General features: G+C 39.9%; 1 protein-coding gene and 1 long non-coding RNA gene across 2 annotated transcripts; one reads left to right on the top strand and one right to left on the bottom strand.

Annotated features, from left to right (window-relative positions):
• The first annotated feature begins 1,495 nt into the window (after positions 1–1,495).
• On the top strand, positions 1,496–4,768 carry LOC124322807. The gene has a single exon (XM_046784300.1). The coding sequence runs from the start codon at positions 1,496–1,498 to the stop codon at positions 4,766–4,768; it is 3,273 nt and encodes a 1,090-aa protein (XP_046640256.1).
• Positions 4,769–15,932: 11,164 nt separating this feature from the next.
• Positions 15,933–22,219, bottom strand: LOC124312394. The gene is made up of 3 exons (XR_006910491.1): positions 22,002–22,219; positions 21,796–21,942; positions 15,933–16,246 (listed from the first exon to the last, which is right to left on the bottom strand). It is a non-coding gene; the product is annotated as an uncharacterized LOC124312394 (long non-coding RNA).
• Positions 22,220–23,908: the final 1,689 nt, after the last annotated feature.

Consider the following 23,908-nt stretch of genomic DNA (forward strand, 5'->3'; position numbering starts at 1 on the left):
AAGCAGTTTTTGATCAATGGTGAAGTGCGTATACGCAGTCTGGAGAGCCTTGGAGTCCCATATTCAAATTATGCGAAACCGTTCGTCTCCCTTTTTGTTGATCGACTCCCAAGAAACGTCCGTATCGCTTGGTACCGTTTTTCAGCAGACAAGGAGGAATCGGACGTTAAGGATGTTTTGGCGTTTATTCGAAGAGAAGTGACTAGTCAAGAAAGGAGCCAATCATCCGGGCTGATTAATCGGAAAAGGGAAGCTGCGGAGGAGCCGATGATTCAGATGGAATCTAAAAAGATGCGAATAACGCCGTCTGTAGCCGCCCTTGCGGCTTTAAACAAATCCGGAACTCACCGCACTCAGGTCAACGAATGTTGCTTTTGTCACGCAGCCCATTCCCCCTTCAAATGTGATTTACCGTTACAAAAAAGGCTAGAAATAGTCCGAACGGAGAAGCGATGTTTTGTATGCTTGAACAAGGGGCATCAGGCAGCCAATTGCCGCAATCCAAATTGCAGAAAATGCAATCGTCGGCATCACATCACCTTGTGTCGCGATACGGCCTATGTCCCGAATAAAGCTAAAAAAGGCGATCCCCCACCTTCATCCTCAAGCAACGATGGTTCAACAGCCTGTTATGCCGCCCTCCCTCAAGAGAAAGAAGTTTATTTGAAAACGGCAACTGTTCTTCTTTACGGAACGAACAAGACTATTAAGATCACGTGTCTTATCGACGAGGGAAGCCAACGTTCCTACGCCACTGAATTTGTGGCTGATCAACTGGGTCTTCAGGAAAGCGGTGTTGAGACAATATCGATTTGTCCGTTTGGATCAAGAAAAGTGAAGAAACCTTCCGCAGTTCGTCGCGTCCTACTCGTTGTAAGCGGTATACCCGAAGGGAGTAAATTAATCAAGATGGATGCACTATTAGGGCCAGAATTGTGCGCGGATTTATCAGCTCCAAAAGCCTACGCTGTAGCCGAGTTGGCAGATCGTGTACTTGCGGATTGCAACCTCCTCTTCTAAACTTGCTAGGATTGACCTGATAATTGGTGCAGACCATTGCCGCTCAACCGTTAATTACAAAACAATAAAGTGTCGGAGTGGATTATTGGCTGTATCCAGTAAATTCGGATGGCTGGTGTTTGGTCGGGAAAAACAACCTGGAACGTCCCTTATCTCCACGCTCCCTGTCGCGTCCACTTCCGTAGTAGAACCCTCCGCTAATGAAAAGGAGAATTTCGACTTAAGAAAATTCTGGGATGTTGAGCATTTCGGGATAATCGATCCGTACGGAGGCAGTAAGGAGCCCAATCCTCTAGAAGGGTTTGAAGATTTAATCCGAAGAGGATCCGATGGGCGCTATTCGGTACCTTTACCATGGCGCTTGGATAGAAAAGATTTACTTGGGTCGAATTATCATCAAGCAGAAGGGAGGTTTGATAGACTAATGCTTCGACTCCACCAGAACCCTGAACTTTTGAAGGCTTATCATTAACAAATGATGGAATATCTACGAGCAGGATTTATCAGTAAGGTTGAGTCACCGGATCAACCAATAAAAGGAATTACGTTTTATTTGCCCCATCGTCCAGTCGTACGTAACGAATCGGTTTCTACAAAAATAAGACCAGTTTTTGACGCTTCTGCTCGAGCCGACAGCGGTTTGTCCTTGAACGACTGTCTAGAGACCGGCGAAAATTTAAATCCAGAATTATTAGCGATTTTGTTACGATTTCGCTGGAGTCGTGTGGCTTGGGTGGGAGATATTGAGAAGGCCTTCCTTCAAGTGGAAGTCAACCCGGAAGATCGCGATGCCCTCCGGTTCTTATGGATAGATGAATTATCAACAAAGGAAATGAAACCCGTTATGTTCCGATGGAACCGAGTTACCTTTGGTCTCTCTCCCAGCCCCTTCTTACTTCGCATCGTCATCCGAAAACATCTGAGTACTTCCAGAGATATGGATCCATCTCTGGCTCGCTATATAGAAGAACGGCTCTACATGGACGATCTCCTGGCTGGATCGGACTCTACAGAAGAAGCGACGAGGATCATAAAACGAATTATTAAAGCCTTTAATGGTGCCTGCATGAAACTGACTAAATGGGTCACAAATGATCCAGCTGTAACTAGTACTCTGCTCCAAGCCGGAAGGACGCCCATTGATAACGAACTGTCGCGTCCCATCGGCTGTGAAGAAAAATCGAAAGTGTTGGGAGTCATTTGGCGTCCGAGTGAAGATTGCTGGACCTTTGATGCGATAAAAATCGCTGAGCTTGTAGCCGATATACCCGTTCGCGCAACCAAAAGACAAATGTTAAGTATTTCCGCCCGATTATTTGATCCGCTGGGCCTTACGTCCCCTGTTCTTCTACTAATAAAATTGCAATTCCAGAGACTCTGGGAAAGTGGGACTCGTTGGGATTCCCCTATTCCAGAAAATATCCATCAAGATTGGTCAGCATTGGTAGCTGGATTACCGGCATTAGCGCAATTAAGAGTTCCCCGTTGGTACTTTCTGGAATTTAATCCTTCCTCTAAAATTGAACTTCATGCATTTTGTGATGCATCCGAAAAGGCGTATGGAGCGGTGGTTTATTCTCGAAGCAAGTTCAACGATTCGTTCTATACTAATTTAGTGGTCAGCAAAACGCGTGTAGCCCCAACTAAGAAGATTTCTCTACCAAGACTTGAATTGATGGGAGCCTTATTGGTTAGTCGCCTGGTGAATTACGTAATCGAAGCTCTTTCTCTTCCTCAAGCTACTCAAAACCTTTGGTGCGACTCAACTGTAACTCTGGGCTGGATCAAAGGGAACATCAACAGATGGAAACCCTTTGTACGAAATCGTGTTGAAGAAATAAGGAAGTATACCCAGCCAGATCAGTGGCATTACTGCCCGGGAGAAGAAAATCCTGCTGACCTTGCCTCCAGAGGGTGTTCGGCAACTGAGCTACTAGCCTGCAAGAAATGGATTGACGGACCCGAATGGCTACGGAAGCCTGTCGAAGAGTGGCCTAATTATCTGCCTCCTCAATTGTCCGAATCCGCTAAACAGTCGATCAGCCATGAAGAAAGAAAAGGAGTCATTACCACCACCACCTCAGTCTCCGTGAAACCCGAGTTGTTTTCACTCAAGAAATATAGTTCCTTTCTACGCGTGATAAGGATCACCGCCTGGATTTTCAGATACCTGCGCAACAGGAAGAAGGGGGAGTGCGCAAAGAGCGATCCTGCGGGGAATGAGGCAAAGGAGTCGGTTAGAGTAAACAAGGATAAGGTTATTCAACTAGACTGCCTCACGGCCCAAGAACTTGAAAAAGCTGAGCTATTTTGGATCAGAAGCGCTCAAATGTCGGCCTACCCGAACGATTTCAATACTCTCCGTCAAAGGAAAGAGATCTCTAAGTCATCCCCTGTTCGAACTCTACGTCCTCTCTTCGACCATGCTAATGGTATTATGCGAGTAACCAGTCGCCTTGTAGATAGGTACGAGTTTGAAGAACAAGCACCACCAATCCTTCTACCCGTCGTCGACAATTGTCCAGCCGATCGGATTGTGCGATTGTTAATTTGGAAGACCCATGTGGAATGTTTACATGGAGGAGTTAGCCTGCTACTTGATAAACTACGGCAAGACTACTGGTTAATCAAAGGTAGGCAGCAAATAAAAAAGGTCATCGGAAATTGTGGAAGGTGTCGCCGATTCCATGCGCGCCCATTTTCTCAACCAATGGGAAATCTTCCCATTCAACGGCTGGTCGAGTCTACCCCCTTCCTAACAACCGGAGTTGACCTTATGGGTCCCATTTATGTGCGTCCTTTCAGCAAGAATAAAGAAACGACTAAAGTGTACGTGTGCCTATTTGTATGCGCGGTGACTCGAGCTGTGCAGTTAGAGCTAGTTAGCTCTTTATCCACGGATACGTTCCTTCTCGCATTAGAGCGACTAATTGCCAGCAGGCAAGAAGTCCGCATGCTAATGTCTGATCATGGAACAAATTTCGCTAAGACCGCCCGCCTTCTAAACAATCTAAGGAGCTGTCCTCGGCTGGCCGCATTCCTCGCGAATAAACGTATGGAATGGCGATTTATTCCCACTGAGGCTCCATGGTGGGGAGGGTATTGGGAACGGTTGGTTCGTGTAGTGAAAGACACGCTCAAAAAAAGCCTCGGGTTCCAGTGCCTAAATTTTGAAGAAATGTGGACTCATGTGAAATCGATCGAAGCCATGGTCAATTCCCGGCCACTAGCGCGAGATACGGACTCACCGACTGATTTACCCGTCTGCATTTCACCTAACGATCTAATCATCGGACGAAGCTCATCTGCTCTTCCAGGAACCGGGATATCGCCAGATTTTTCAGCCATTGAAGGGGCGGAGCAGCTAACAAAAAGATTGCGACACCAAAAACTAATTTTCGATCGCGGCTGGAGATGCTGGACGACCGGCTATTTGAAGGACTTAAATAATTTTACTCAGCGGGATCGATCGGGCTTTCCCTATCCTATCCGAATTGGGAAGATAGTGATGATTAGGGACGATAATCTGCCACGACTTCGTTGGAAAGTAGGCGTTGTCACCCACCTCCATCCTGGACGAGACGGCCGCATCCGGTCTGTCACATTACGACGCTCAACGGGCCGTTGCTCGGATTACGCTATCCAGTCACTCTATCCCCTAGAAACTGAAGCATCCCGCAAAGCATCAGAAACCGCCGACGCCGATCATCCACCACGAGAACGTCTCGAATTAGCTGCCAGAAGGTAATTCGAGAGGGGAGTGTAAAGAAAAGTCGAAGTCGACAGCACCAAGGGCAATTAAAGGTCCCAACTCTAAAGTCGACGACGGCCGTACGACCAAGAGAGAAAGTAAGGAAGGTCGGGCCGTCCTTAACCCGAACGCCATCCGGACGTTGCGAAGCGGAAAGAGGTATGACGTTTTCTCTCTCTTATAAGATGTGAAAAAAGGACAACTCAGTTCAGTTCGAATGTTCCTTCCGGATCGAAAACAGATTCCTATTGTGAACCCCATTTTGTAACTCGCTCGTCTTAAACCTTATTAACCTGTGTGAATCTTTGATTGTGAACAACCATTGTTTAAATACTTCCCCATTACGGGCTCGTGGGTGAATAGGTGCGTCGTGTGAGCGTTCACCCACGGGACTAGCACCGGGAGTTTGGCTTATAGTGAACTGATTAAGCATTCTCCCAGTTGCGGTACTGTTGGCGTCTACTCTTCGGAAGAAACCCGCTGTCAAGTAAGAAGAAGGTCCATCCGGACCTATGTTGTGTGTTTTGTCGCCTCCGGTTCCCCTCTGCCTAGGTTTTTACATTTTCATTCCCATAGTTGAGCTTTTGAGTGAATTTTCGTCAGTTTACCCAATTCTTCTCAAAGTTTTTCAGACGATATTGGATTGATTGTCCTTTAGTACGAATTCCAGAGATTGCAGAGCTGGTATTGCATCGATTCTGCATTCTTGTTTACCTTTTTTAATACTACTTTAATGCTATTTTGTCAGCTACTTCTTTCATGAGGGAAAGAAATTTTACAGTGTTAGTAAATGCAGAACCTTGAAAATAAAAAATTCTTTTAGAGTTTTAGTATTTGATAGTTAACATTTTGAAATTGCAACTTACCCACAACGACTTTTAGATTGTTGTGCGTGCCTTCAACGTTATTGTTAGTTCTGACGAATTGCATGAATATTTACCTTGAAGAAGGAGGCCAAATAATACTATTGATGTATGTGTTTTCAATATAGCAGCAGAAACGAAGAACAAGGTCATTAGTGGTATTTTCTTTAATATAATTGAACCGACCTTCAATTTTATTGTGAGGTAGAAGATAAAGACTTAGAAGTTCTCGGCATATTTTTCTAATGTCTTTATCTCTTCGATAGAGCGGAGCCAAACCAATTTTTTTAATGTTCCTGTAAAATGATTGGTTAAGATGAAATAAACATCCAACGGGTTTCACACCTGGAAAAATTTCTTTGCAAGCCTGCCAAGCTGCCGCTTCAAAATCCAACATGATTTCTTTTACTTTAGGATAGTAGATGTCTGGTTTCAGTAGGTCAAGGATTGAGCTGAAGACGGCACAGTAATCTTGTTTTGTCTTGCCTGACATCAGTACTGTAACAAGTGGAACCTATTTGTCCAAATCACCGTGCCTTATGAAAGCATGAATCTCAAACACTTGGTAGAATGGTTTCGGGCATATAAAAAAGGAACCGTCGCCGTACCACCGTTTTGCTTCACGCAGAAGATTAAGTTTGAGGTCGGTTGCAAAGAACCAGATGGCGGGCAAATCGTTTGGGAGTTTAAATCTTGATATCATCACGGAAATAGGATTTCGGTGTGACGGCTTCGTTTGTTGCTAAAAAAATAACGATTATGCATAACAAATCCGAATTTAAAATGTAAGTAAGTATAATGTAAGTTAAGTACCCTAATTGAAATGAAGATCTATTGGATTTTTCAAAAACTGTGCCATTTTCTTTCTTTGAACGACTCGAATTAAGTTACGTCTTACGGGCTGGTCACTTGTTGGATCCATGGTGAAAGCAGCCATCATTTCTCTTTCCACAACTTCCCTGGCACTTAATAGGGGATTTGCGACTCCTTGTTTTTTAGACGTCATTATGATTGAAGCGTCGCGTGACACGTTCTTCCCAGGTTTGCAAGTGTGTTGTTTTTTCAACCTGAAGGTATTATTCATCTGGATCACATAACTTAGGCAAAAACTTGGTTTGCTGTGCGAATCTTGACGAGTATTTCTCATTAACAAAATGTTTGAATTGACCACTATTTGAACTGACAAACAAACCAGAGTAAGGTATAAGAAGTAAGGATTTAAAGTTGATTGCCCCATACTGTTGCTTCAAAATCCTTTACAATATCTAAAGATGTTAGCAGAAATTCTTTACGAGTAGTTTAGTTTGACACAATACTTTTGTCTCAACTCACCATAGTGTATAACAGTAACTTTTTTTTATCCTAATATTCTTCAATGTAAGGTTTTCAGGTGTCTGTTTTTAAATCCTATGGACAAAGAAATATAAAAAATAAAAATAAATTCTGGATGAGTAGTTGAGTTTCACTCATAAATATAGTATCAACTCTCCTTACTGTATAGCAGTTTCTGTATTTTACTATTCTTCTATGAAAGTTGTTGTCAGATGTCTGTTATACTCCTGAAGTCGAAGTAAAATCGTGTGATCCGTCTAAGATGACTTGTACTGTGAATTCAACATGTCGCGGAAGCCAAAAACCAAAGCACATTGGACTAAATTAATAAAACTAGAAAATGTTTTGCTAAAAAGTAACTTAACTGAAGCCAATTGTGAATTTCAATTTTTCAAGTTGGATGTTGGAATCACAAAAACTATAAAAAGTAATTTTTAAATCTTACACGACATTCAATTAATAAAATACGAAAAAAAATACAGAAATCAATTTAAAACATTTATTTTTAGACATTAAAAAAAATGCTTTAGGTAAAATTATGCCTGAGGTCATGACAGAAAATTATGATCGAAAATTAAATTTATCAGAATCGTTCACAAGTATAAATATTCTTACAGATTTATTTGCTCACTGATTATACGTTTATGTTGAGGAATTAAAACAACCAAATTTTTATGTATGGATTAATCTGGAAATTAGAGAACAAGTTGTTCTCTAATTTCCAGAACGTATAATTCTTTTATCAAGAACTACTATGTCGAATAGAACGGGGTAATAAATAATAAGTTTCCATCTTTTACTTACATCATTTATTTTATGCTGGTTTTCACCTCTAATAGAATTAAAAGAAAATCGCAGGGATTGCCAAAGACACCTACTACAATCTATCAGCCAGAAATAGGAGAATCTGATGAAAGATCAAGTGAAACATCCTTTGAGTTGTAGGCTTATAAAATGTATGGTATTAATTGCTCCTTTTTTAAGAGATATATTATTTTTCAGGGAAAATAGTATGTCTGCTACAGCAAGCACTCCAAAGAAGATTCTTAATGTGCCATCATCAACGTTTGAATTAGTAGGCCCTGTCATCGGGAAAAAAATGTTGTCTTACAAGTGTCTAGGATGTATACCAGTAAAATCCATCTCAAGTGCATAAAATTCTAGGGGCAATCTTAAGAGACACGTTAAGGTTACCATTAAATTTCTACACGTTTTTTTTCAATAATAATAAAAAAATTTATTTTTATTTTAACAAAAACACTCAAGTAGACTTCCTGAATATATTCAAGAATGTACCAACTTACATAGCTTAAAAGGACACAATTCAAAAACTGTCCCAGAAAAGTCAAAATCTTTAATCCAGCCAGAAATTTCATTTGATGGAAGCAATAACAACAATAGGCATTTGCCTCAGTCTCTTGTTGACGGTACAATCTTGGTTTGTCACTATTTGTATTAAGCATTTAAGCAATTATATTAAATTTATTTAATCTCTAGGATTATTTGATTGAGGAAGTTTTGCCAATGTACACAGTTGAAAAGAAAGGTTTTCGAAAATTTGTAAATAGGCTAGCAAGTAAAATTCAGATTAGGTGCCGAAGATTCTTCACCAATAAAGTGAATGCCCTTTTTGCCAAAGGGAAGGAAAAACTTATGAAAGATCTTTCAAATGCTAAATACGCTTGCACAACAGCTGACTGTTGGACAACTCGACGAAAAAGCTTCCTTGGTGTGACAGTGCATTGGCTTGATTCCAATTTGTAGGTGAATACTTAAGTAAATAGATATTACAAAACTGTTTACTTAAGCTTTAACAATTTCTATTATAGAGGAAGAGTGCATGTCTTGCAGTTCGTAGAATCAAAGTTTCACACACGTACGATATTATTGCCAGAGAATTAGAGGCCATTCACGATGAGTTTCAGTTAACTTCAAAACTAACTGCAACTGTTACTGACAGTGGTAGCAATTTCGTTAAAGCTTTTCGATTGTTTGAGAAAGATCTTACATCCACCTCAAGTACAAACACATTGAAAGCAGTGGAAGAAATTGAATTATCAACTTCAAGTTCGTCTGACAGCTCTTTCAGCCATCCTGAGAATTTGCAAGAGAGTCAGATCAAAGTTTCAGAAGAGGACGAAGAACTAGATTTTTTCCCTATAACAAAGACTCTTAATTTTAATTCTGATGCTTGCGTCCAATCGGCGTTTGACAAAAACCGAGATCAGTTTGGAACAAACAATCTAGAAGTAGCAAGTTTTCAGATGTAATTGAGAAAGAACTTGGGAAGCTTTTTGTTACACCAAATGACACTCGATGGAATTCTTATTACCGTGCAATTAAAAGAGTGAAGAACTTTCTTTAAAAAAAACACCAGAAACTAACAGACATCTTCAAGCACTTCAATGTTACACCTTTAAGATCTGTGGAAGAAGCATTTGTTTTAGAATATGTCAAAATTATGACACCTGTGGCCAACGCTCTCGACATTCTGCAAGGAGATAATAATATTTCCATTGGATATCTCCTCCCTTCTCTAACTGTATTACAGAATCAGTAAGAGAAGTAAAAAAAATACAGCGGAATAAAGCACTCGAAAGCATTAATAAATGCCCTTTGCAATGGACTTACTAAACGGTTCAGCCATATGTTCCTGGATCGAGAACTGCGTTTAGCAAGTATGTTGCATCCCCGTTTTAAACTCTCTTGGATTAAGGGTGAAGATCAAGAAGAAGCCATCATGTTATTAAAAGATGAATTTCAAGATGAGTGCGACCGGGTTGGAACCGACAGGCCTTCATCTATTTTTAAGTAACTATATTTTTATGAAATTAAAATAATATTGGATTTTATTTTAATTTTTTGATCGTAGCTTAAAAGCAATAACACCGGAAAGCGATAGTGATGACAGAGATGATGAGAACCCACCCAAAAAGAACCCAAAGAAGGATTTCTTTAAATCTTTAAGACCCAAAACGGCCGTAGAAACTGAGGAACTTGACAGATTTTTTAACAAAGGAATTGCATCTACTGAATCCATTTTAAATTTTCCAATTTTAAGCCACTTGTTCTTGCGTTACAACACTGCTCTCCCTTCATCCGCATCAGTCGAAAGGCTCTTTAGTGTAGGTGGAAGCATTTTTAAGCCAACGAGATAAAGGTTGAAGAACAGGAATTTTGAAATGCTTCTTTTCCTCAAAGTCAATGGGTACTAAAATATAATGTCTTGTAAATTCTAGCTTCAAAAAATAAATTTATTTTGCGTAAGTGGTTTTGTGTTGAAAACGTATGTACTTTCCCCCTTTGCCATCTAGCGGCGATCGCAAAAGAGATCGCGATCGCGACCGCGATTGTTTTTTTTCTGTTGATCGGGACAGGGATCGCGATCCAAAAAAAAAAGATCGGTCACAACACTGAGAACAACTCTCCAGTTCGTAAAGTTCGTAGAGAAAACGATTCGGTTAGTCCCTCTGAATTCAACCCAACACTTAATTCAACGCAATCTAGAGCTCGCCATTTAACCAACGAAGATGACGAGACTTTTGTGACGTTTTACTTTTAAATTTAACATATTGGATTTTGCTTTAATTACTTTTTTTTATTTTAGGGAAATGAATATACTTATTTCATTGCTTCACCGAATCTTGCTGTAGGCAAAACTAATGACCTAAATGATAGCAGCATAATTCCCATGAGTCAAATGATGGAGAATATATTAGAATGCCAAATTAAACATCTGTAATGTAAATAATTTCTTCATTATTTTTGCTATTTCATAATTCCAGGAATATACATCAACTGATTAGTAGGAGGATTAAAACAACTTGCTATGTTTTCTTGGGTTTTTTAAAATGTGGAGAGGCTAAACTACTGTTACTATCAGGAGAGGAATAAAATTTAGCAACGTAACACATAAATTTATAAAAACCATCTTCATTCATCGATTTTTTATGTAACGTGAAAATTGCTTAATAACTGGTAATCATATCTTTATTCCTGTTGGTGGGAGGAAGACTTCGTTTTGCCCAACTACAGAGACCTTGATACATAATTAACATAACCATTTGATGTTACTTGAAAAAAAAAACTTTACCCTCTATCTGGTTTTTTCGTGCTTCAGTCTCGGGATCTTTGAAATTGATACTGTGACTCACAGTTTAATGTTTGTATTCGTTGTGATCTCTATGAAAACAGAATATTGTAAATAAAGTTTAGCCCAATAACAATACAGTAAATGACAACAAGAGAAAAATGCTGGAATAAGATTATATAAGTGAAGTAAATAAAGAATATTACAATAAAGTATAGCCTTCCAACAATCCAAAAATAATAATTGATACTGTGATTCACAGTTAAATGTTTATAGTCATTGTGATCTCTATGAAAACAGAATATTTTAATTAAGTATAGTTCAGTAAAATCCAGTATAAATGACAACAAGAGTATGCTGGAATAAGGCATAAGAACTGAATTAAATAAAGAATATTGCAATAAAGTCTTGAAATAACTTACTTGATATTATCGTAAGCCTTTCAACAATCCGAAATAATAGTTGTACCCGGCTTAATCCATTCTTTTATAACTGCCAACAAGGTAGATGATGACAGGTTAGGAACTACTATTAAAAAACAATTACCGGTGTGTCTTTCTACACCACCAAATACCCAAACATAAACCCCCATACCCAACTACCAAATAAAACGTAAATGATAAAATGTCATGAATAGTCATGTGGGAACCGGAAAACCACGAATACTTTCTAATAGAAACATTAGTGTTACAATTTTTTTTTTTAATTTTGCTCCCTTCTACTGGAACTTTTTTGTTACACTTTTATTTACAGCCATCAATAACAGTAGAACTCGAAGCCTTTAAAAAATTAGGTATAAACAATAAACATGTATTGTTTTTAAAAATTACTAAGACTTACAAGAATTAAATTTCTTTCACATTTAGGACAAAAAAAACTATTTTTGTTATCAATGAATCCAAATATTTATTAGATATTTATATAAATCTATTGGAACTAATATACTACACAGCATTGTAATTTGAAAAACAGTTCGTCATTGGATGAGGTATCAAAGAAGTGGTCAAGTTGGCGAAAAAAGTTAGTTATTCATAATACTAGTGTGTCAATTTACGTAGAATTACTTAATCCATAGAAGGATTTCATGAACTGTGGTGATTTCTTTTCAAAAAGATTTACAAGGTCTCAACTTGTTGATGATTGGTGATGAAGCTGCTGCTCATGTTCAAGGAGACTGCACTAATTCATCAATCGCTACTGGTAATATAATAATTTCTTTACAACTTTATTACAAAATTTTATTATATGTAGGAAACTGTAAGGACTAAATTCACTACATATCTTCGAAATCTAACAGGTAAATTGAAGATTAAACAAAAGGGTGCTTCTGCTAGAATCAATTCTAGTTCAACAACGGGAGGAGCTAGCACTTTAACAGAAGATCCACATTCAGATGTAACTGCGCAATACACTCAAAAAGAAGAGTTAAAATTAAGGGGAGTTGTGGGTACCGATAACAAAAAACTATCAACATCGGATATATTGAATGCTGTCCCGTATTACAAAGTTTTTGCAAACGTCAGAATGCTAGGTTGTCAGCATGCATCGGAGCAGTTTTTTTACATTAATAGAATTACATTTTTTATTGTTTTCCATTATTTTGTTTTATGCTGATTTTCTTGTTATGGAGCCCATGTTTAACATTATTGAGCTTATCTTCAAAACGAATTTCAACTTGTTGGTGGGTCAATTTAGACATTACTCACTTCAAAGATCCCGAAATGAAGTACGAAGGAGGGAAAAGTGGAGCATTAGAAATGATGTTGGCTATCAAAGGATTGTGTTCTGCAAAACAAGTAGCTGAAACCTCAACACCTGTCTTCCAATACCCAAAGGTACATATATTACACATTATAATGGAGTAATTTACATTTACATTGAAACTAAGTATTATATTTTTCTTAATTGCAGCGTGGAGAACCACCAACCTTTGATTACAAAGGTGTGAACACAAGTGTCACAGTGTATTTCGAAGCTGCTGACGTACATTTAATACTTATTGTATGTGGCAATGTCATCAATTATAAGAACATCAAAACGCAAACCCTGAGGCAGAAGGTATTGTATCTTTTGAGGATCTGTTATGCATTTGACAAAAACTATCCGGCGCTCTACGTTATTCTACTGGTTATTGAAAGGTTTTGCCTCTGCACAATCGGCGGAGCAAAAGGAGGACAAAATAATGTGACAAACTGACCTGGAAGAACTTCATCAGAGATTTCCAACTCTTCCTGGCTACATAAAAATAGTCATAATTTTTAATAAATCGTCATTTGTAATAGAAATGTTGTTTCATTTTGTGGCGATTGTTTTTCATGGTGGTGGTATTTTTGCCGGTTCAGGGCCACCTCGCTTTGAAAATTGCAAGATTGTTCCAGTGGTCGACAGGTGACGTTTACCTATCACTCAAACTTACCAGTTGTCATTAAGACACTTTCACTAGTATGACCTTGCCATTCATTGTTTGTTTGAACTTTTTGGAGGGAGAAAAACCATCAACATGCCGTCGGTAAGTGGCATTAGCTCCATGCCTTACAACAAAAGTTTTACAATCGATGTTTTGCAATTGGAGGGGAATGATTGATTGACTGGAGATGTTTGATACAACTCACATATCTTTACAACAGCGCAACAATTTTCACCCTGGCCTGCCAAAGTAGTTGAAATTTATTGCGATTTTTTATCAGATTGTTACATTTTATTTTGTAACATTTAGGTTCTTGGAATTACAAAAAACAAGTACGTCGTTCAATTTTTTGGCTCAGAGCACAAAAAGGTTATTTTGAGTGAAAAAATGTCCAGACATTTACAGGTTTTACGATCAGGTTTATGATGACAGCAAGTATGATCTTATTAATCGAATATTATTAATATTGTTTTAATGGCCTATATTTTTTTTAATTATAGGCAAACCAAACTGAAGATTGGCGAATAGCCGTCGAAGAATTTAGAAGGTACACTGCAAGGCTTGCTTCGGCAGAAAAATCAGATGGCAAGAGTGACGTCGATTCGTTAAAGAAGAAAGGTCAATCCCCGCCAAAAAAAATCCCTGTTTTAAAAGTATTTTTTGCCTACTCTTTCTCTTTTAAACTACTAACTTTTTTCAGACTAATTTTCTAGGATCAAAGCATAATTCTCACACAAACAGTTCATGAAGAAAATGGCTGCTCTGCAAAAGCAATTGGACGAAATAAGAGAGAAGTTAAAGTCAAAAGACGAATTATTAGAAATTTTGATCAAGGAAAACGAAGCACTTAAGTTGAGACTGGATTATGAAAAAAGAGAAGCAGCTAAAGCACACGAAATTGTGCCGCGCGCCTACCGTCGCCAGCTTCCATTTTGTGGTTTGTGGTTGTAGTATGTGTGCCTGAAGGCCAAGGATTCCATTTCCTATTATTATCCTCCGACTCTTCTTTTTGTGTGTAAGTGTGCGAGGAATGAGTACGTGACTACCACAAAAACAAAGTTGTTTCAAGACGATAAAGGATGGTGTAATGGAAGAGGTACAAGTTACAAGTTACCAAACTAAGTTCAACGAAAAGTGGAAATAAATAAAAAATTGACAAAGATTTGCCCACAAAATCGACAGAGCTCGACAGAGCAGAATAAAGGAACGATGCTGCAGTTTTGGGCAAAGCAAGCAACTGTATTGCCAACAAAGACTGTTGATTCGACACTGCCTATTCAATTTTTGGCAAATTCCTCTCAGTTTGACGAAATCAACTCAGACTGTGTTGCGGTACTAAATGACGAGTCAGAAAATTCAAAAGAAACGGCAAAAGCAGGTGTATCAAAATAAAGGCACAAGATGAGATTAAGGCGCAAATTCATGCTATAAATGGCGATTTGACCTGGCTCTATAATCGCAAATCTATAGGAATATTGACAAAAAAAATCAAGAAATCGAGTTGAAAGGGAAAAAAAAGATGATTTGGAACTTGATTTGAAGAAAAAAAAAGATAATCAAACGAGGCAACAAAAAATTCAGAGTGGAAAGCAAAAGAAAATTGGTAGAAGAATGCGAAAAAAAATTCTGAACTGAGAGCTACACTCTCATGCTTTAAAGGTACTAGAAGTGCACCGAAGCTCGGTGCGAAATGCGTCACCACTCGAATTCGAGTGATAAGAGCTCGAAGCTCGAGTAGTTGTGGTTCGATTACCCAACCCGAACCGTTCGAGTGGGTTATTCGGCGTACATTATTTTGCCCTCCTTCGAGTAGGTTACCAGAAAAATGGGGTGTAAATGAAAAAAAAGTAAATGGGGCCCGAAACCCATGCAAAATATAAATTATTATCTATATAGGAATATATTAACTAAAAAATACTGAAGTCACAAGGTAAAAAGCACTTTATTTCATGTATCCATGCGTACATACTCTTATCTTTATCTATTCTGACTGGAAAAATATCAAAATAAAAGTTAAAAAACGCCTACGCCTCCTTTTTCCGCCGAAATTTTGGGGATGCAGATTCAATAATTTTTCTCCATCCACTTCTTCGTCTATAGACAATGAAAAAAAAACTCAATGAAAATGTAAGAGGCATAAGTCATAAAATCCAAAGCAGAATACTTGCATTGTACTTGGTTCTCATATCTAATGTAAACTTGCCAAAGAAATCTGTTTTTAGCTCATCTGATTTGACAGACAAGAGTTTTTCACTAAATTATGAAACTGAAACCGGAATATTCTATATCTTCCCCAATTAATGAGGATAACTCTGGCAACAATTGCGTTCTGTGGATTTTCTTTAAGAATGACACCTAAACAGATCATTCCGATAATCGTTAAAATTTTGTTAAGAATTGACAATAACGAACGAACGAATAACAACACGAAAAATAATACTATTTTTCATGCTTTGTCTGTATCTCAAATGTAAAACAAACAGCTAATGCTAATAGTACCTTTGACTACAATCTTTACACTACAGACATTTAAAGCATGTAAATTTTTTACGATCAGTGATACCTCTGTGTTGTTTACTCATTTTTTTACACCTATGTCCACAAGAATAATAGAGAGAACTTAACCTTTACTGAGATTACTGAGAACTTAACTTAGAGAATAGACAGAGCTTAATTAACATTTAATATGAGTGAAATATAGTTTGATACCGTAGAGTGTTGATAAGACGAGGTTGTCAAATCCTATCGATGAGAGATGATCCTTGAGCTGTGCTGATGATGTACTACTTCTCTTGCATCTCTTCCATACATTAAGTAATGCGGTGTATATCCGGTGCTGGCGTGTACCGACGTGTTGTACGCGAATGTCGCATGTGAAATGTAGTCGTCCCAATTCGTCCGTCCTTTTGACAGATAGCTGGCCAACATGTCTGTCAAAGTACGATTGAATCTTTCGACTAATCCGTCACAGCAGGGTCTGTACGCAGTCGTTTTCTTTCTTTTTACACCAAGTTGACTGTAGAAATCGTCCATTGTTTTTGATAAGAAATTTGTACCTTGGTCCGTCAGTACTTCTTCTGGTACTCCATGCGTTAAGATGATTTTATCTCTGAACGCTTCATGGACACTATCCGCCGTTTGATCTTTCATAGCTGCTGCTATCATATACCTTGTTGAATACTCGCCCATCACGAGTATATACTTATTTCCTTTTTCTGTGAGGTCCATTGGTCCTTGAATGTCCATTGCCATTAGTTGCCATGGTTTATCCGGAGGTGTTATGGGATTAAGTGGTGCTTTACTTGACCCTAAAGCTTTTCTCTTTTCGCAGATTGCACATTTCTTTACGTACGTTTTTATCTCTTTAATCATTCCAGGCCAGAAATACCTGCAGCGTATTCTGCCTATTGTTTTCTTTGTTCCTAAATGGCCGGCCAATGGGTCGTCATGATATCTGAATAGGATTTTTTCTCTTAGCGCTTCTGGGGCTAGTATCTTTCCGTAACTGGTTGCTAATAATCCGTTGTTTAACACCGTAAATTGCTCTTCTTCTGAATCCGACTCTTGCGGGTCTGTTGCCAAATCGTAATTGGGTGGGCTGAGGGTACGTCTTTTACCAGATTTCTTTTCTTTATTGTTGCCTTGTATTTTGTGATACACTTCCTCCCTTCCTGCGAGTCTCTTGACTTGTCTGTCGTACGTCTCCCGGGCTGCCTTGCAGTAAGCATCTTTTCCTTGTTCTGTTGTAAGACTCTCCACGATGAGACAGATTGGCGCCGTTGTCACATGTGGAGGGAGATACGTTTTTGTAGGGAGTGGAATTCGACTTAATCCGTCTGCGTTTGCGTTTGCCGATCCTGGGCGAAACTTCACTTCCAGATTATACTTTTGTGCTTGTAGGACCCACCGTGTTACTTTGGCCGTTTCGTTTTTTAATGGGTTTTTAAATATCTTCACCAATGCCTGACAATCAGTATATACTGTAAACTTTGGACCGTAAAGGTATGTGTGGAATTTTTCTAGCGCGTAAATTATTGCATATAGTTCTTTGTCGAGTGTGCTCCATCTTGCCTGAGTGTCAGTCAGATGTTTGGATCCGTATGCAATTACTACGTCTCTTCTCTTGCCTTCCACCCATTGGGTTTGTCCCAATACTACTCCAACGCCGTATCCTGACGCGTCGGTTTGCACTATATATTCCTCCGTGAAATCCGGGTGTGCTAAGATGGGTGCCGTAGTCAATTTGAGCTTAAGTTTTTGGAACGCGTTTTCTTGTTCCGTGCCCCACACAAAATCGACGTCGTTTTTAGTCAGTTCTGTGAGTGGGTGGGCGATTTTGCCGAAATTTCTTATGTACTTTCTGTAAAATCCAACAAATCCTAGAAAGCTTTTTACATGCTGTTTATTTTCTGGTACAGGGTAATTTTTTACTGCCTCAATTTTCTTTGGGTCTGTCGCGGAACCCTCTTCTGAGATTATGTGTCCTAGGTATAGTACACTTAATTCGAAGAAACGGCACTTGGAGAGTTTTAGTTTCATCCCTGATTTTGCGATGAGGGAAAATATTTCTTCGATATGCTTGATGTGTTCTTCTTCTGTTTTCGAGAATATGATCACATCATCCAAGTATACTAATGCAAATTTCCCAATAACTTTCCTCAGAATTCCAGTCATAATTCTTTGGAAGCAAGGAGGTGCATTGGTCAAACCAAATGGCATTCTTTTGAATTGGTAATGACCATTTTGCGTTGTGAAGGCTGTCTTGTGCCTATCCTCCTTCTTTATTGGTATTTGCCAGTATCCACTGATGAAATCAAGCGTCGAGAAATATTTTGCTCCCTTCAAGTCGTCTTTTATTGCTTCGATACTAGGGATTGGAAATTTGTCCTTGATTGTTACATCATTTACGAATCTGAAATCGACACAGAATCGTATTGTTCCATCCTTCTTTTTCACTAATAGGATTGGTGAACTGTACGGACTTTTACTTTCTTCAATCACATCGTTTGCTAACATCATTTCTACATGTTTTTCTATAACCGGCAACATCACTCGCGGCTGGCGTCTTGGTGGTATATATACTGGAGGGCCCACTGTCGGAATACTATGTTCTTCTCCAATGGCTTCGCCGAAGTCCGAATCTGAAGTGGCGAATATGTGTTTATTTCTTTCCAGTACTTTTCGAAGGTCTTCTTTTCTGATTTCTGTTTTTCCGATCAATTCTTTTATTTCTTCTTCGAGTTTTTGATGTATAATGACGCATACTTGACATGGTTGAATTTCTGATACTTTGGCCACGATGTGGTACTGTTTGCCGTTATTTTTGTATGATATCCGCCTGCTGGCGGTGTTTGTTCGAAACTCTAGATTTGTTATGAAATCCATTCCTAGGATGCAACTAACTGCTAAATTTGGTACTACGTGGAAGTTGTTTTTAATCGGGTCGCTATCCACCGAATGTAATTTCACTTGCAGTTCTACTGTTTTAACTTTTGGCATTGGATCCCCACATGCTGTAATGAGATTGAGGTTCTCTATTGATCTTTCCTTCTTTGCTGTTTGCGGTATCTGTTTTTCGAAGTCGGAAGAGATTACACTCGTCGTGGAGCCCGTGTCTATTAAAGCTGCTACTCGTCTGCTGCCTACTGTCACTAATATTGTAAATGGCTTATACTGTATTTTACACTGGGATGGGTCGCATTGTTTTGTTGATACATGTCCGAATGCGATTATTTCCGTACGTTCTTGTGGTTGTTGAACGGTCTCCTGGTTGGGTCTCTGGGAGCTTGATTTCTTCTCACATTTTCTTCGCGCCATCTTTGGTATTTGCGACAGGCTCTTTTTATGTGTCCTTTATTCTTGCAAAAGAAACAGGTTCTGTCTTCTAGTCCTCCCGGGAATCCTCCGTTCCTTTGGTTATCCCAATTTCCTGGAGTACGATTTAGCGAATTACTCCTTTGTGGTTGTGTTTCTTGTGCTCCTTGACGGCGATTCTGTCTCCAGTCGTTATCACTTTGCGATCTTTGTCCCAGCGGGTAATACCGCGTGCGTCCGTCCACGTCCTCCGGGTTTTGCCTTTCTCTATATCTTGGGCTATAACTTCTGCTCCTTCCGGAAAAACGGACTTGTTTCTCTCCCTCTTGCTTCTGTTCGGATATGTGTGCTACCGTTCCTGCTGCTACACCTGCGGGGCCAGCAGACAACTGTATGTTAGCTATAGCTTGCATAATCTGTTGCAATTCGGGGTTTTTGTTTTTCTCGTTTTCTTGTTGCTCCGCTTTTTTATGGGCTTCTGATTCCTCTGTCAGGCGTCGCAAGTCCACGACTTGTTCGCATACTTGTGCTTTTTCCACTACTTCTTCGTACGTATCCGTTGCTTTCAAGCTATTCCATAGGCTTGTCCTGATGGTTAGGCGCATTCCTTTCAACAAAGCCTCCTTTTTAACAGCGTTTCTTAGTTGAATTACTTCAGCGTCCTGGCTTTCTGCGGCTGCCCTTCCGTAGGCCGATTTGTATAGCTCATCGATGCGGTGTCTGTATTCTCTTATACGTTCGTTGAATTTCTGCTCTATCTTGCTGAGTTGTGCTCTTCTCATATCTTGTATCGTCGCGTCATCGAATCCCGCTTCCATGGCTGCTGTCCACGCTGCAAGATTCGCTTTGATATTTACTCCTAGCGAATTATTAAATGCAGCTGCTGCTCTCCTTAGTTTGGACTGGAAAAATTTCAACTTCTGCTCTTCGGTCCATCCAGCTTCTACGCCAACTCTGTTTGCTTTCTTTAGCCAGCTTTCAAATGTAGTGTTGTCGTCGAGGTCGCCACTGAATTCTGGAATATCTTTTCTATAATTGACGGCTGCTAGATTTAGCATTCCCGTTGTCATGGCTGCTGAAAATGTTCGGAAATCTCCTGGATCGATTCCTCCGGCGCCTACTTGTCCCATAGGTCCTTGGGGTCCAGGTGGGCCTTGGGGTCCTGGTGGTCCTTGGTTGCCTGGAGGTCCTTGGTTGCCTGGAGGTCCTTGCTGGCCAACTTGCCCTGGAGCGCCTTGTTGTCCTGGTTGTCCATCTTGCCCCGGCTGGCCATCTTGCCCCGGTTGTCCCGGTGGTCCTTGTTGGCCTGGTGGCCCTTGTTGGCCTGGTGGCCCTGGCGACGGTGTTGGGGTATTAGGCATTTCCTCTTCTGTATCCGTCTGTTCGGATGAGTAATCTTCTTGGGTTGATGAAAGGCTTTTGTCGAATGCCGGGATTTCTGTTTTGTTTCTTTCGAATATGTCGATGAATTCTTTATCGACGCCAGCTATTTCTTTTTCTAGTTTAGTGATCTTTGCTTCTCTTTTATCGTTTTTTGGCTTTTCTTTAAGCTTTAGTACTTTGTGTTTGAGTTCGAAACTTCTCGTACTTAATTGCTGTAGACGTCCTGCAATTTGGCTTGGCCTTTGTGATCTCCGCAGTTCTGTCTCTGGTTTTGTTTCTACGCTGTCTTTCGGGACCACTTGGTTTGAAGGTGAGTCTGATTTTATATTTACCTCCAATTTGGGTTGTCTGTTGTCGGTCATGTGGGTCCTCGATGTTCCGTTTCTGGGTCGAACTGTCGTTGTCTCCAGATAGTTCACCAAATGTTCAGATTTGCACAATAGAGTTAAGACACTTGTACAAATTGAAAGGTTCAATATTTTGGCACGTTCACCACTTGTAAGGCTCGTTCCAGCCTTACTTTACTTGTAAGAAATGGAGACGCAACGAATTGTACGAGGATGACGTTTGTATTCGAATACACGAGATTAAACATAAAAGTACACGAATGCGACTATTCAATATCAGAATAATAAGAGAGAAAGAGTTTACCAGCGTGAAGGCCTGCTCGGAGAAGACTGGTTATACAAGGGAAACAAGGGGGCTTTTATACTGGTCAAGGCGGAAGTCAGCGTCGTAGATTGATCTCTTTATTGCCATTATTGCCGTGTTGGGATTGATACTCTGGCTGATGTCGATATCACGGTGTTGGAAATGGATACCTCCCGTGGGTCGACATCAGGGTGTCGGCAAGGGATACTTCCCGTGAGTCAGCCTCACGGTGTCGGCACTGGATACCTTCCGTGAGTCAGCCTCACGGTGTCGGCACTAGATACCTTCCGTGAGTCAGCATCACGGTGTCCGTGAGCGGATCCTATTTGCTCAACGGACTCGTTTGCGCAGACGTCTTTTGAATTGCGCGCTTATGGCTGTCTGTGCTATAGATGCGCCGCTTGTTTGCTGGTTGCGGGTGCCCTCCCGTGGCTGGGTTCGGGTACTACTCTCTGCCAGAGCGGTGAGTTAGCCCGATCCTTACAGAGTTATGTCTTCTTTCATTTATGACATGATGAAACAAATCCATAGTAAGGAGAGGAAACAAAATGGCCATAAACATGTTGCTGCTTAACTTATCGATGACTTTTACACCCTGAATGGGAAAGTTGCCAAATGTAACACAAAGCATCTATATAAGAAAATATGGCACGTTAAATTTTTTTCCACCAACACTTTGTTTTTATATACTTATGTGATGAGAAGAGTACACTGTTTTCACTCGACATTGGCATCTGTTTGCACACGAGCACTTGAATTGACATTCCCTGAAATGTGTTTGTCAACATTTATGCCTATTCATGAATAAAAGTGAAATTATTCTTTAAACTATAATGAAGTATGTGGGGGGAGGTCGGGGGGTATAAAAAGATAAAAAAAAAACCCATATATGCTTTAAAAAAAGAACCATTCTTTCTTCTCGTCTTAAAAAAAACAGTAAAATTGTAAACAGACAAATTTTTGGCTGGCTTGCTTTGTTGCCAGATTTCACTTAATTTTCGATTCTCCGCACCAAATTTCGAGTACGTTTAAACTCTTTGAGGGAACTACTCGAAACATGCTCGAAATCTCGAGTACGTTCAATGCTAGTTCTGCGTATTCGAAGAGGTAACCGAAGGGCTTCGGTGCGCCAGGGTAGCCGAATTCGGGTATGGAACTCAAAGATCGGTATGGGGTTTACAACTCTTTGAGTACGCTAAGGGTAATCGAAGTCATACTCGAAGTGACCCTACCCGGTCTTCGAGTACCCAAAAAGAATGAGAGTGTAGCCTTAACTTTATAAAACAGCCCGGTAGACCTCAGCTAGAAGAAAATCAGCCTTTGCTGTTAAACTCTGTTGTTAACATTGCTCTTTACGGGTCGGCGGCTCACGAAAAAAGACAATCTGAATCATACAGAAGCATCAAGACTCTTGATGAGTTGAATCTTGATCAGTTACAACGAGATGGATTCAAAATCAGAAGATTTGGCGTTTATTTGCTCTTGATTCCGAAACGTAGCAATACTCACGAGGGCAAACGGCATGTTTCTACTGTTCCGGGTAAGTTGATCCGATCAAAAAATGACCACCACGTAAAACATCCCGACGGAAAGTTTGTACGGCCACAATTCTACGACTAGAAGAAGTTACCTCTTTTTTGGGCTGAGAAAAAACCTGTTTTTTTTTAGTCAGGAAGACAAAGCGAGAGTCCCTATCGGATTAACTGCTGAAAAAAAACAGGCCCAATCCTGATACACGTGGAATATCGAGTTCGTCTCCCGGATCACGACTGGGTAGTGGCAGAACGCCCACAAGTTGATTCCTTCTGTTATTGCCGGCATTGAAATTCCACTAGAGGACTTGCAGTTTTGCCGTATGACTTGTACTGTTCTTCAGTTCAGTCACAACTACTTGAGCGAATGTGCAAAGTGTGTTCACTATATTTTGCATCTAAGGTCATGCTAAAGAGTCATTTGGTCATTCACAAAGCTGAACCACCCGTCAACGTTTCAACAAGGATTACACTAATTCGTGTGGCCGCCCGACGCCAAAGAGAAATTATGGCCATCATTGCCTTAAAAGAAAATGTCCCAGAACAGGCCGATTGGATTGACGTCAACGATCTTGATCTTCAAGGAATCCCTGTCCTACTTGAAATTTCCGATGAGGAGCCAAGTATCCTTCCATGTTGTTCCATCGAGGAACATCTAAGTTCACCATGGGAAGAAGAATAAAATAATTTAAAATTGAAAGAAATGCCATTGTATTTTAACTGCGTCACTGCTCATGGTCCCCAAATATAGAAATTCGGTTGAATAAATCAAATTTTTTGAATTAATATTTTGTCATTGAAAAAAGAGGTGGGGGGGGGGGGGTTCAGCCTCTGTTACGTAGTAACCTAGGGGGGGGGGGTCAAACTTTTGTTACAATTTGTTACAATGGGGGAGAGGGGGTTAAAAAAAACCCTTAAAATCGCGTTACATAATTTATGAACGCCGCCCTGGGCACAGTCTGATATCGACAAAGGATGTACCAGAAGGAGAGAATTTGAGTTCAGTTGTCGGCCGATTTGCTACGTTCAGTTTAAAATAGGCCAACACGGGCTCAAATTCGGAGG

The sequence above is a fragment of the Daphnia pulicaria genome, chromosome 1, assembly GCF_021234035.1.
Source record: "Daphnia pulicaria isolate SC F1-1A chromosome 1, SC_F0-13Bv2, whole genome shotgun sequence".
NCBI lineage: Eukaryota > Metazoa > Arthropoda > Branchiopoda > Diplostraca > Daphniidae > Daphnia > Daphnia pulicaria.

Bases quoted from the DNA above. Each gene is read 5' to 3' on its own strand.
- LOC124322807 (XM_046784300.1), top strand. From the start codon at position 1,496: ATGATGGAATATCTACGAGCAGGATTTATCAGTAAGGTTGAGTCACCG.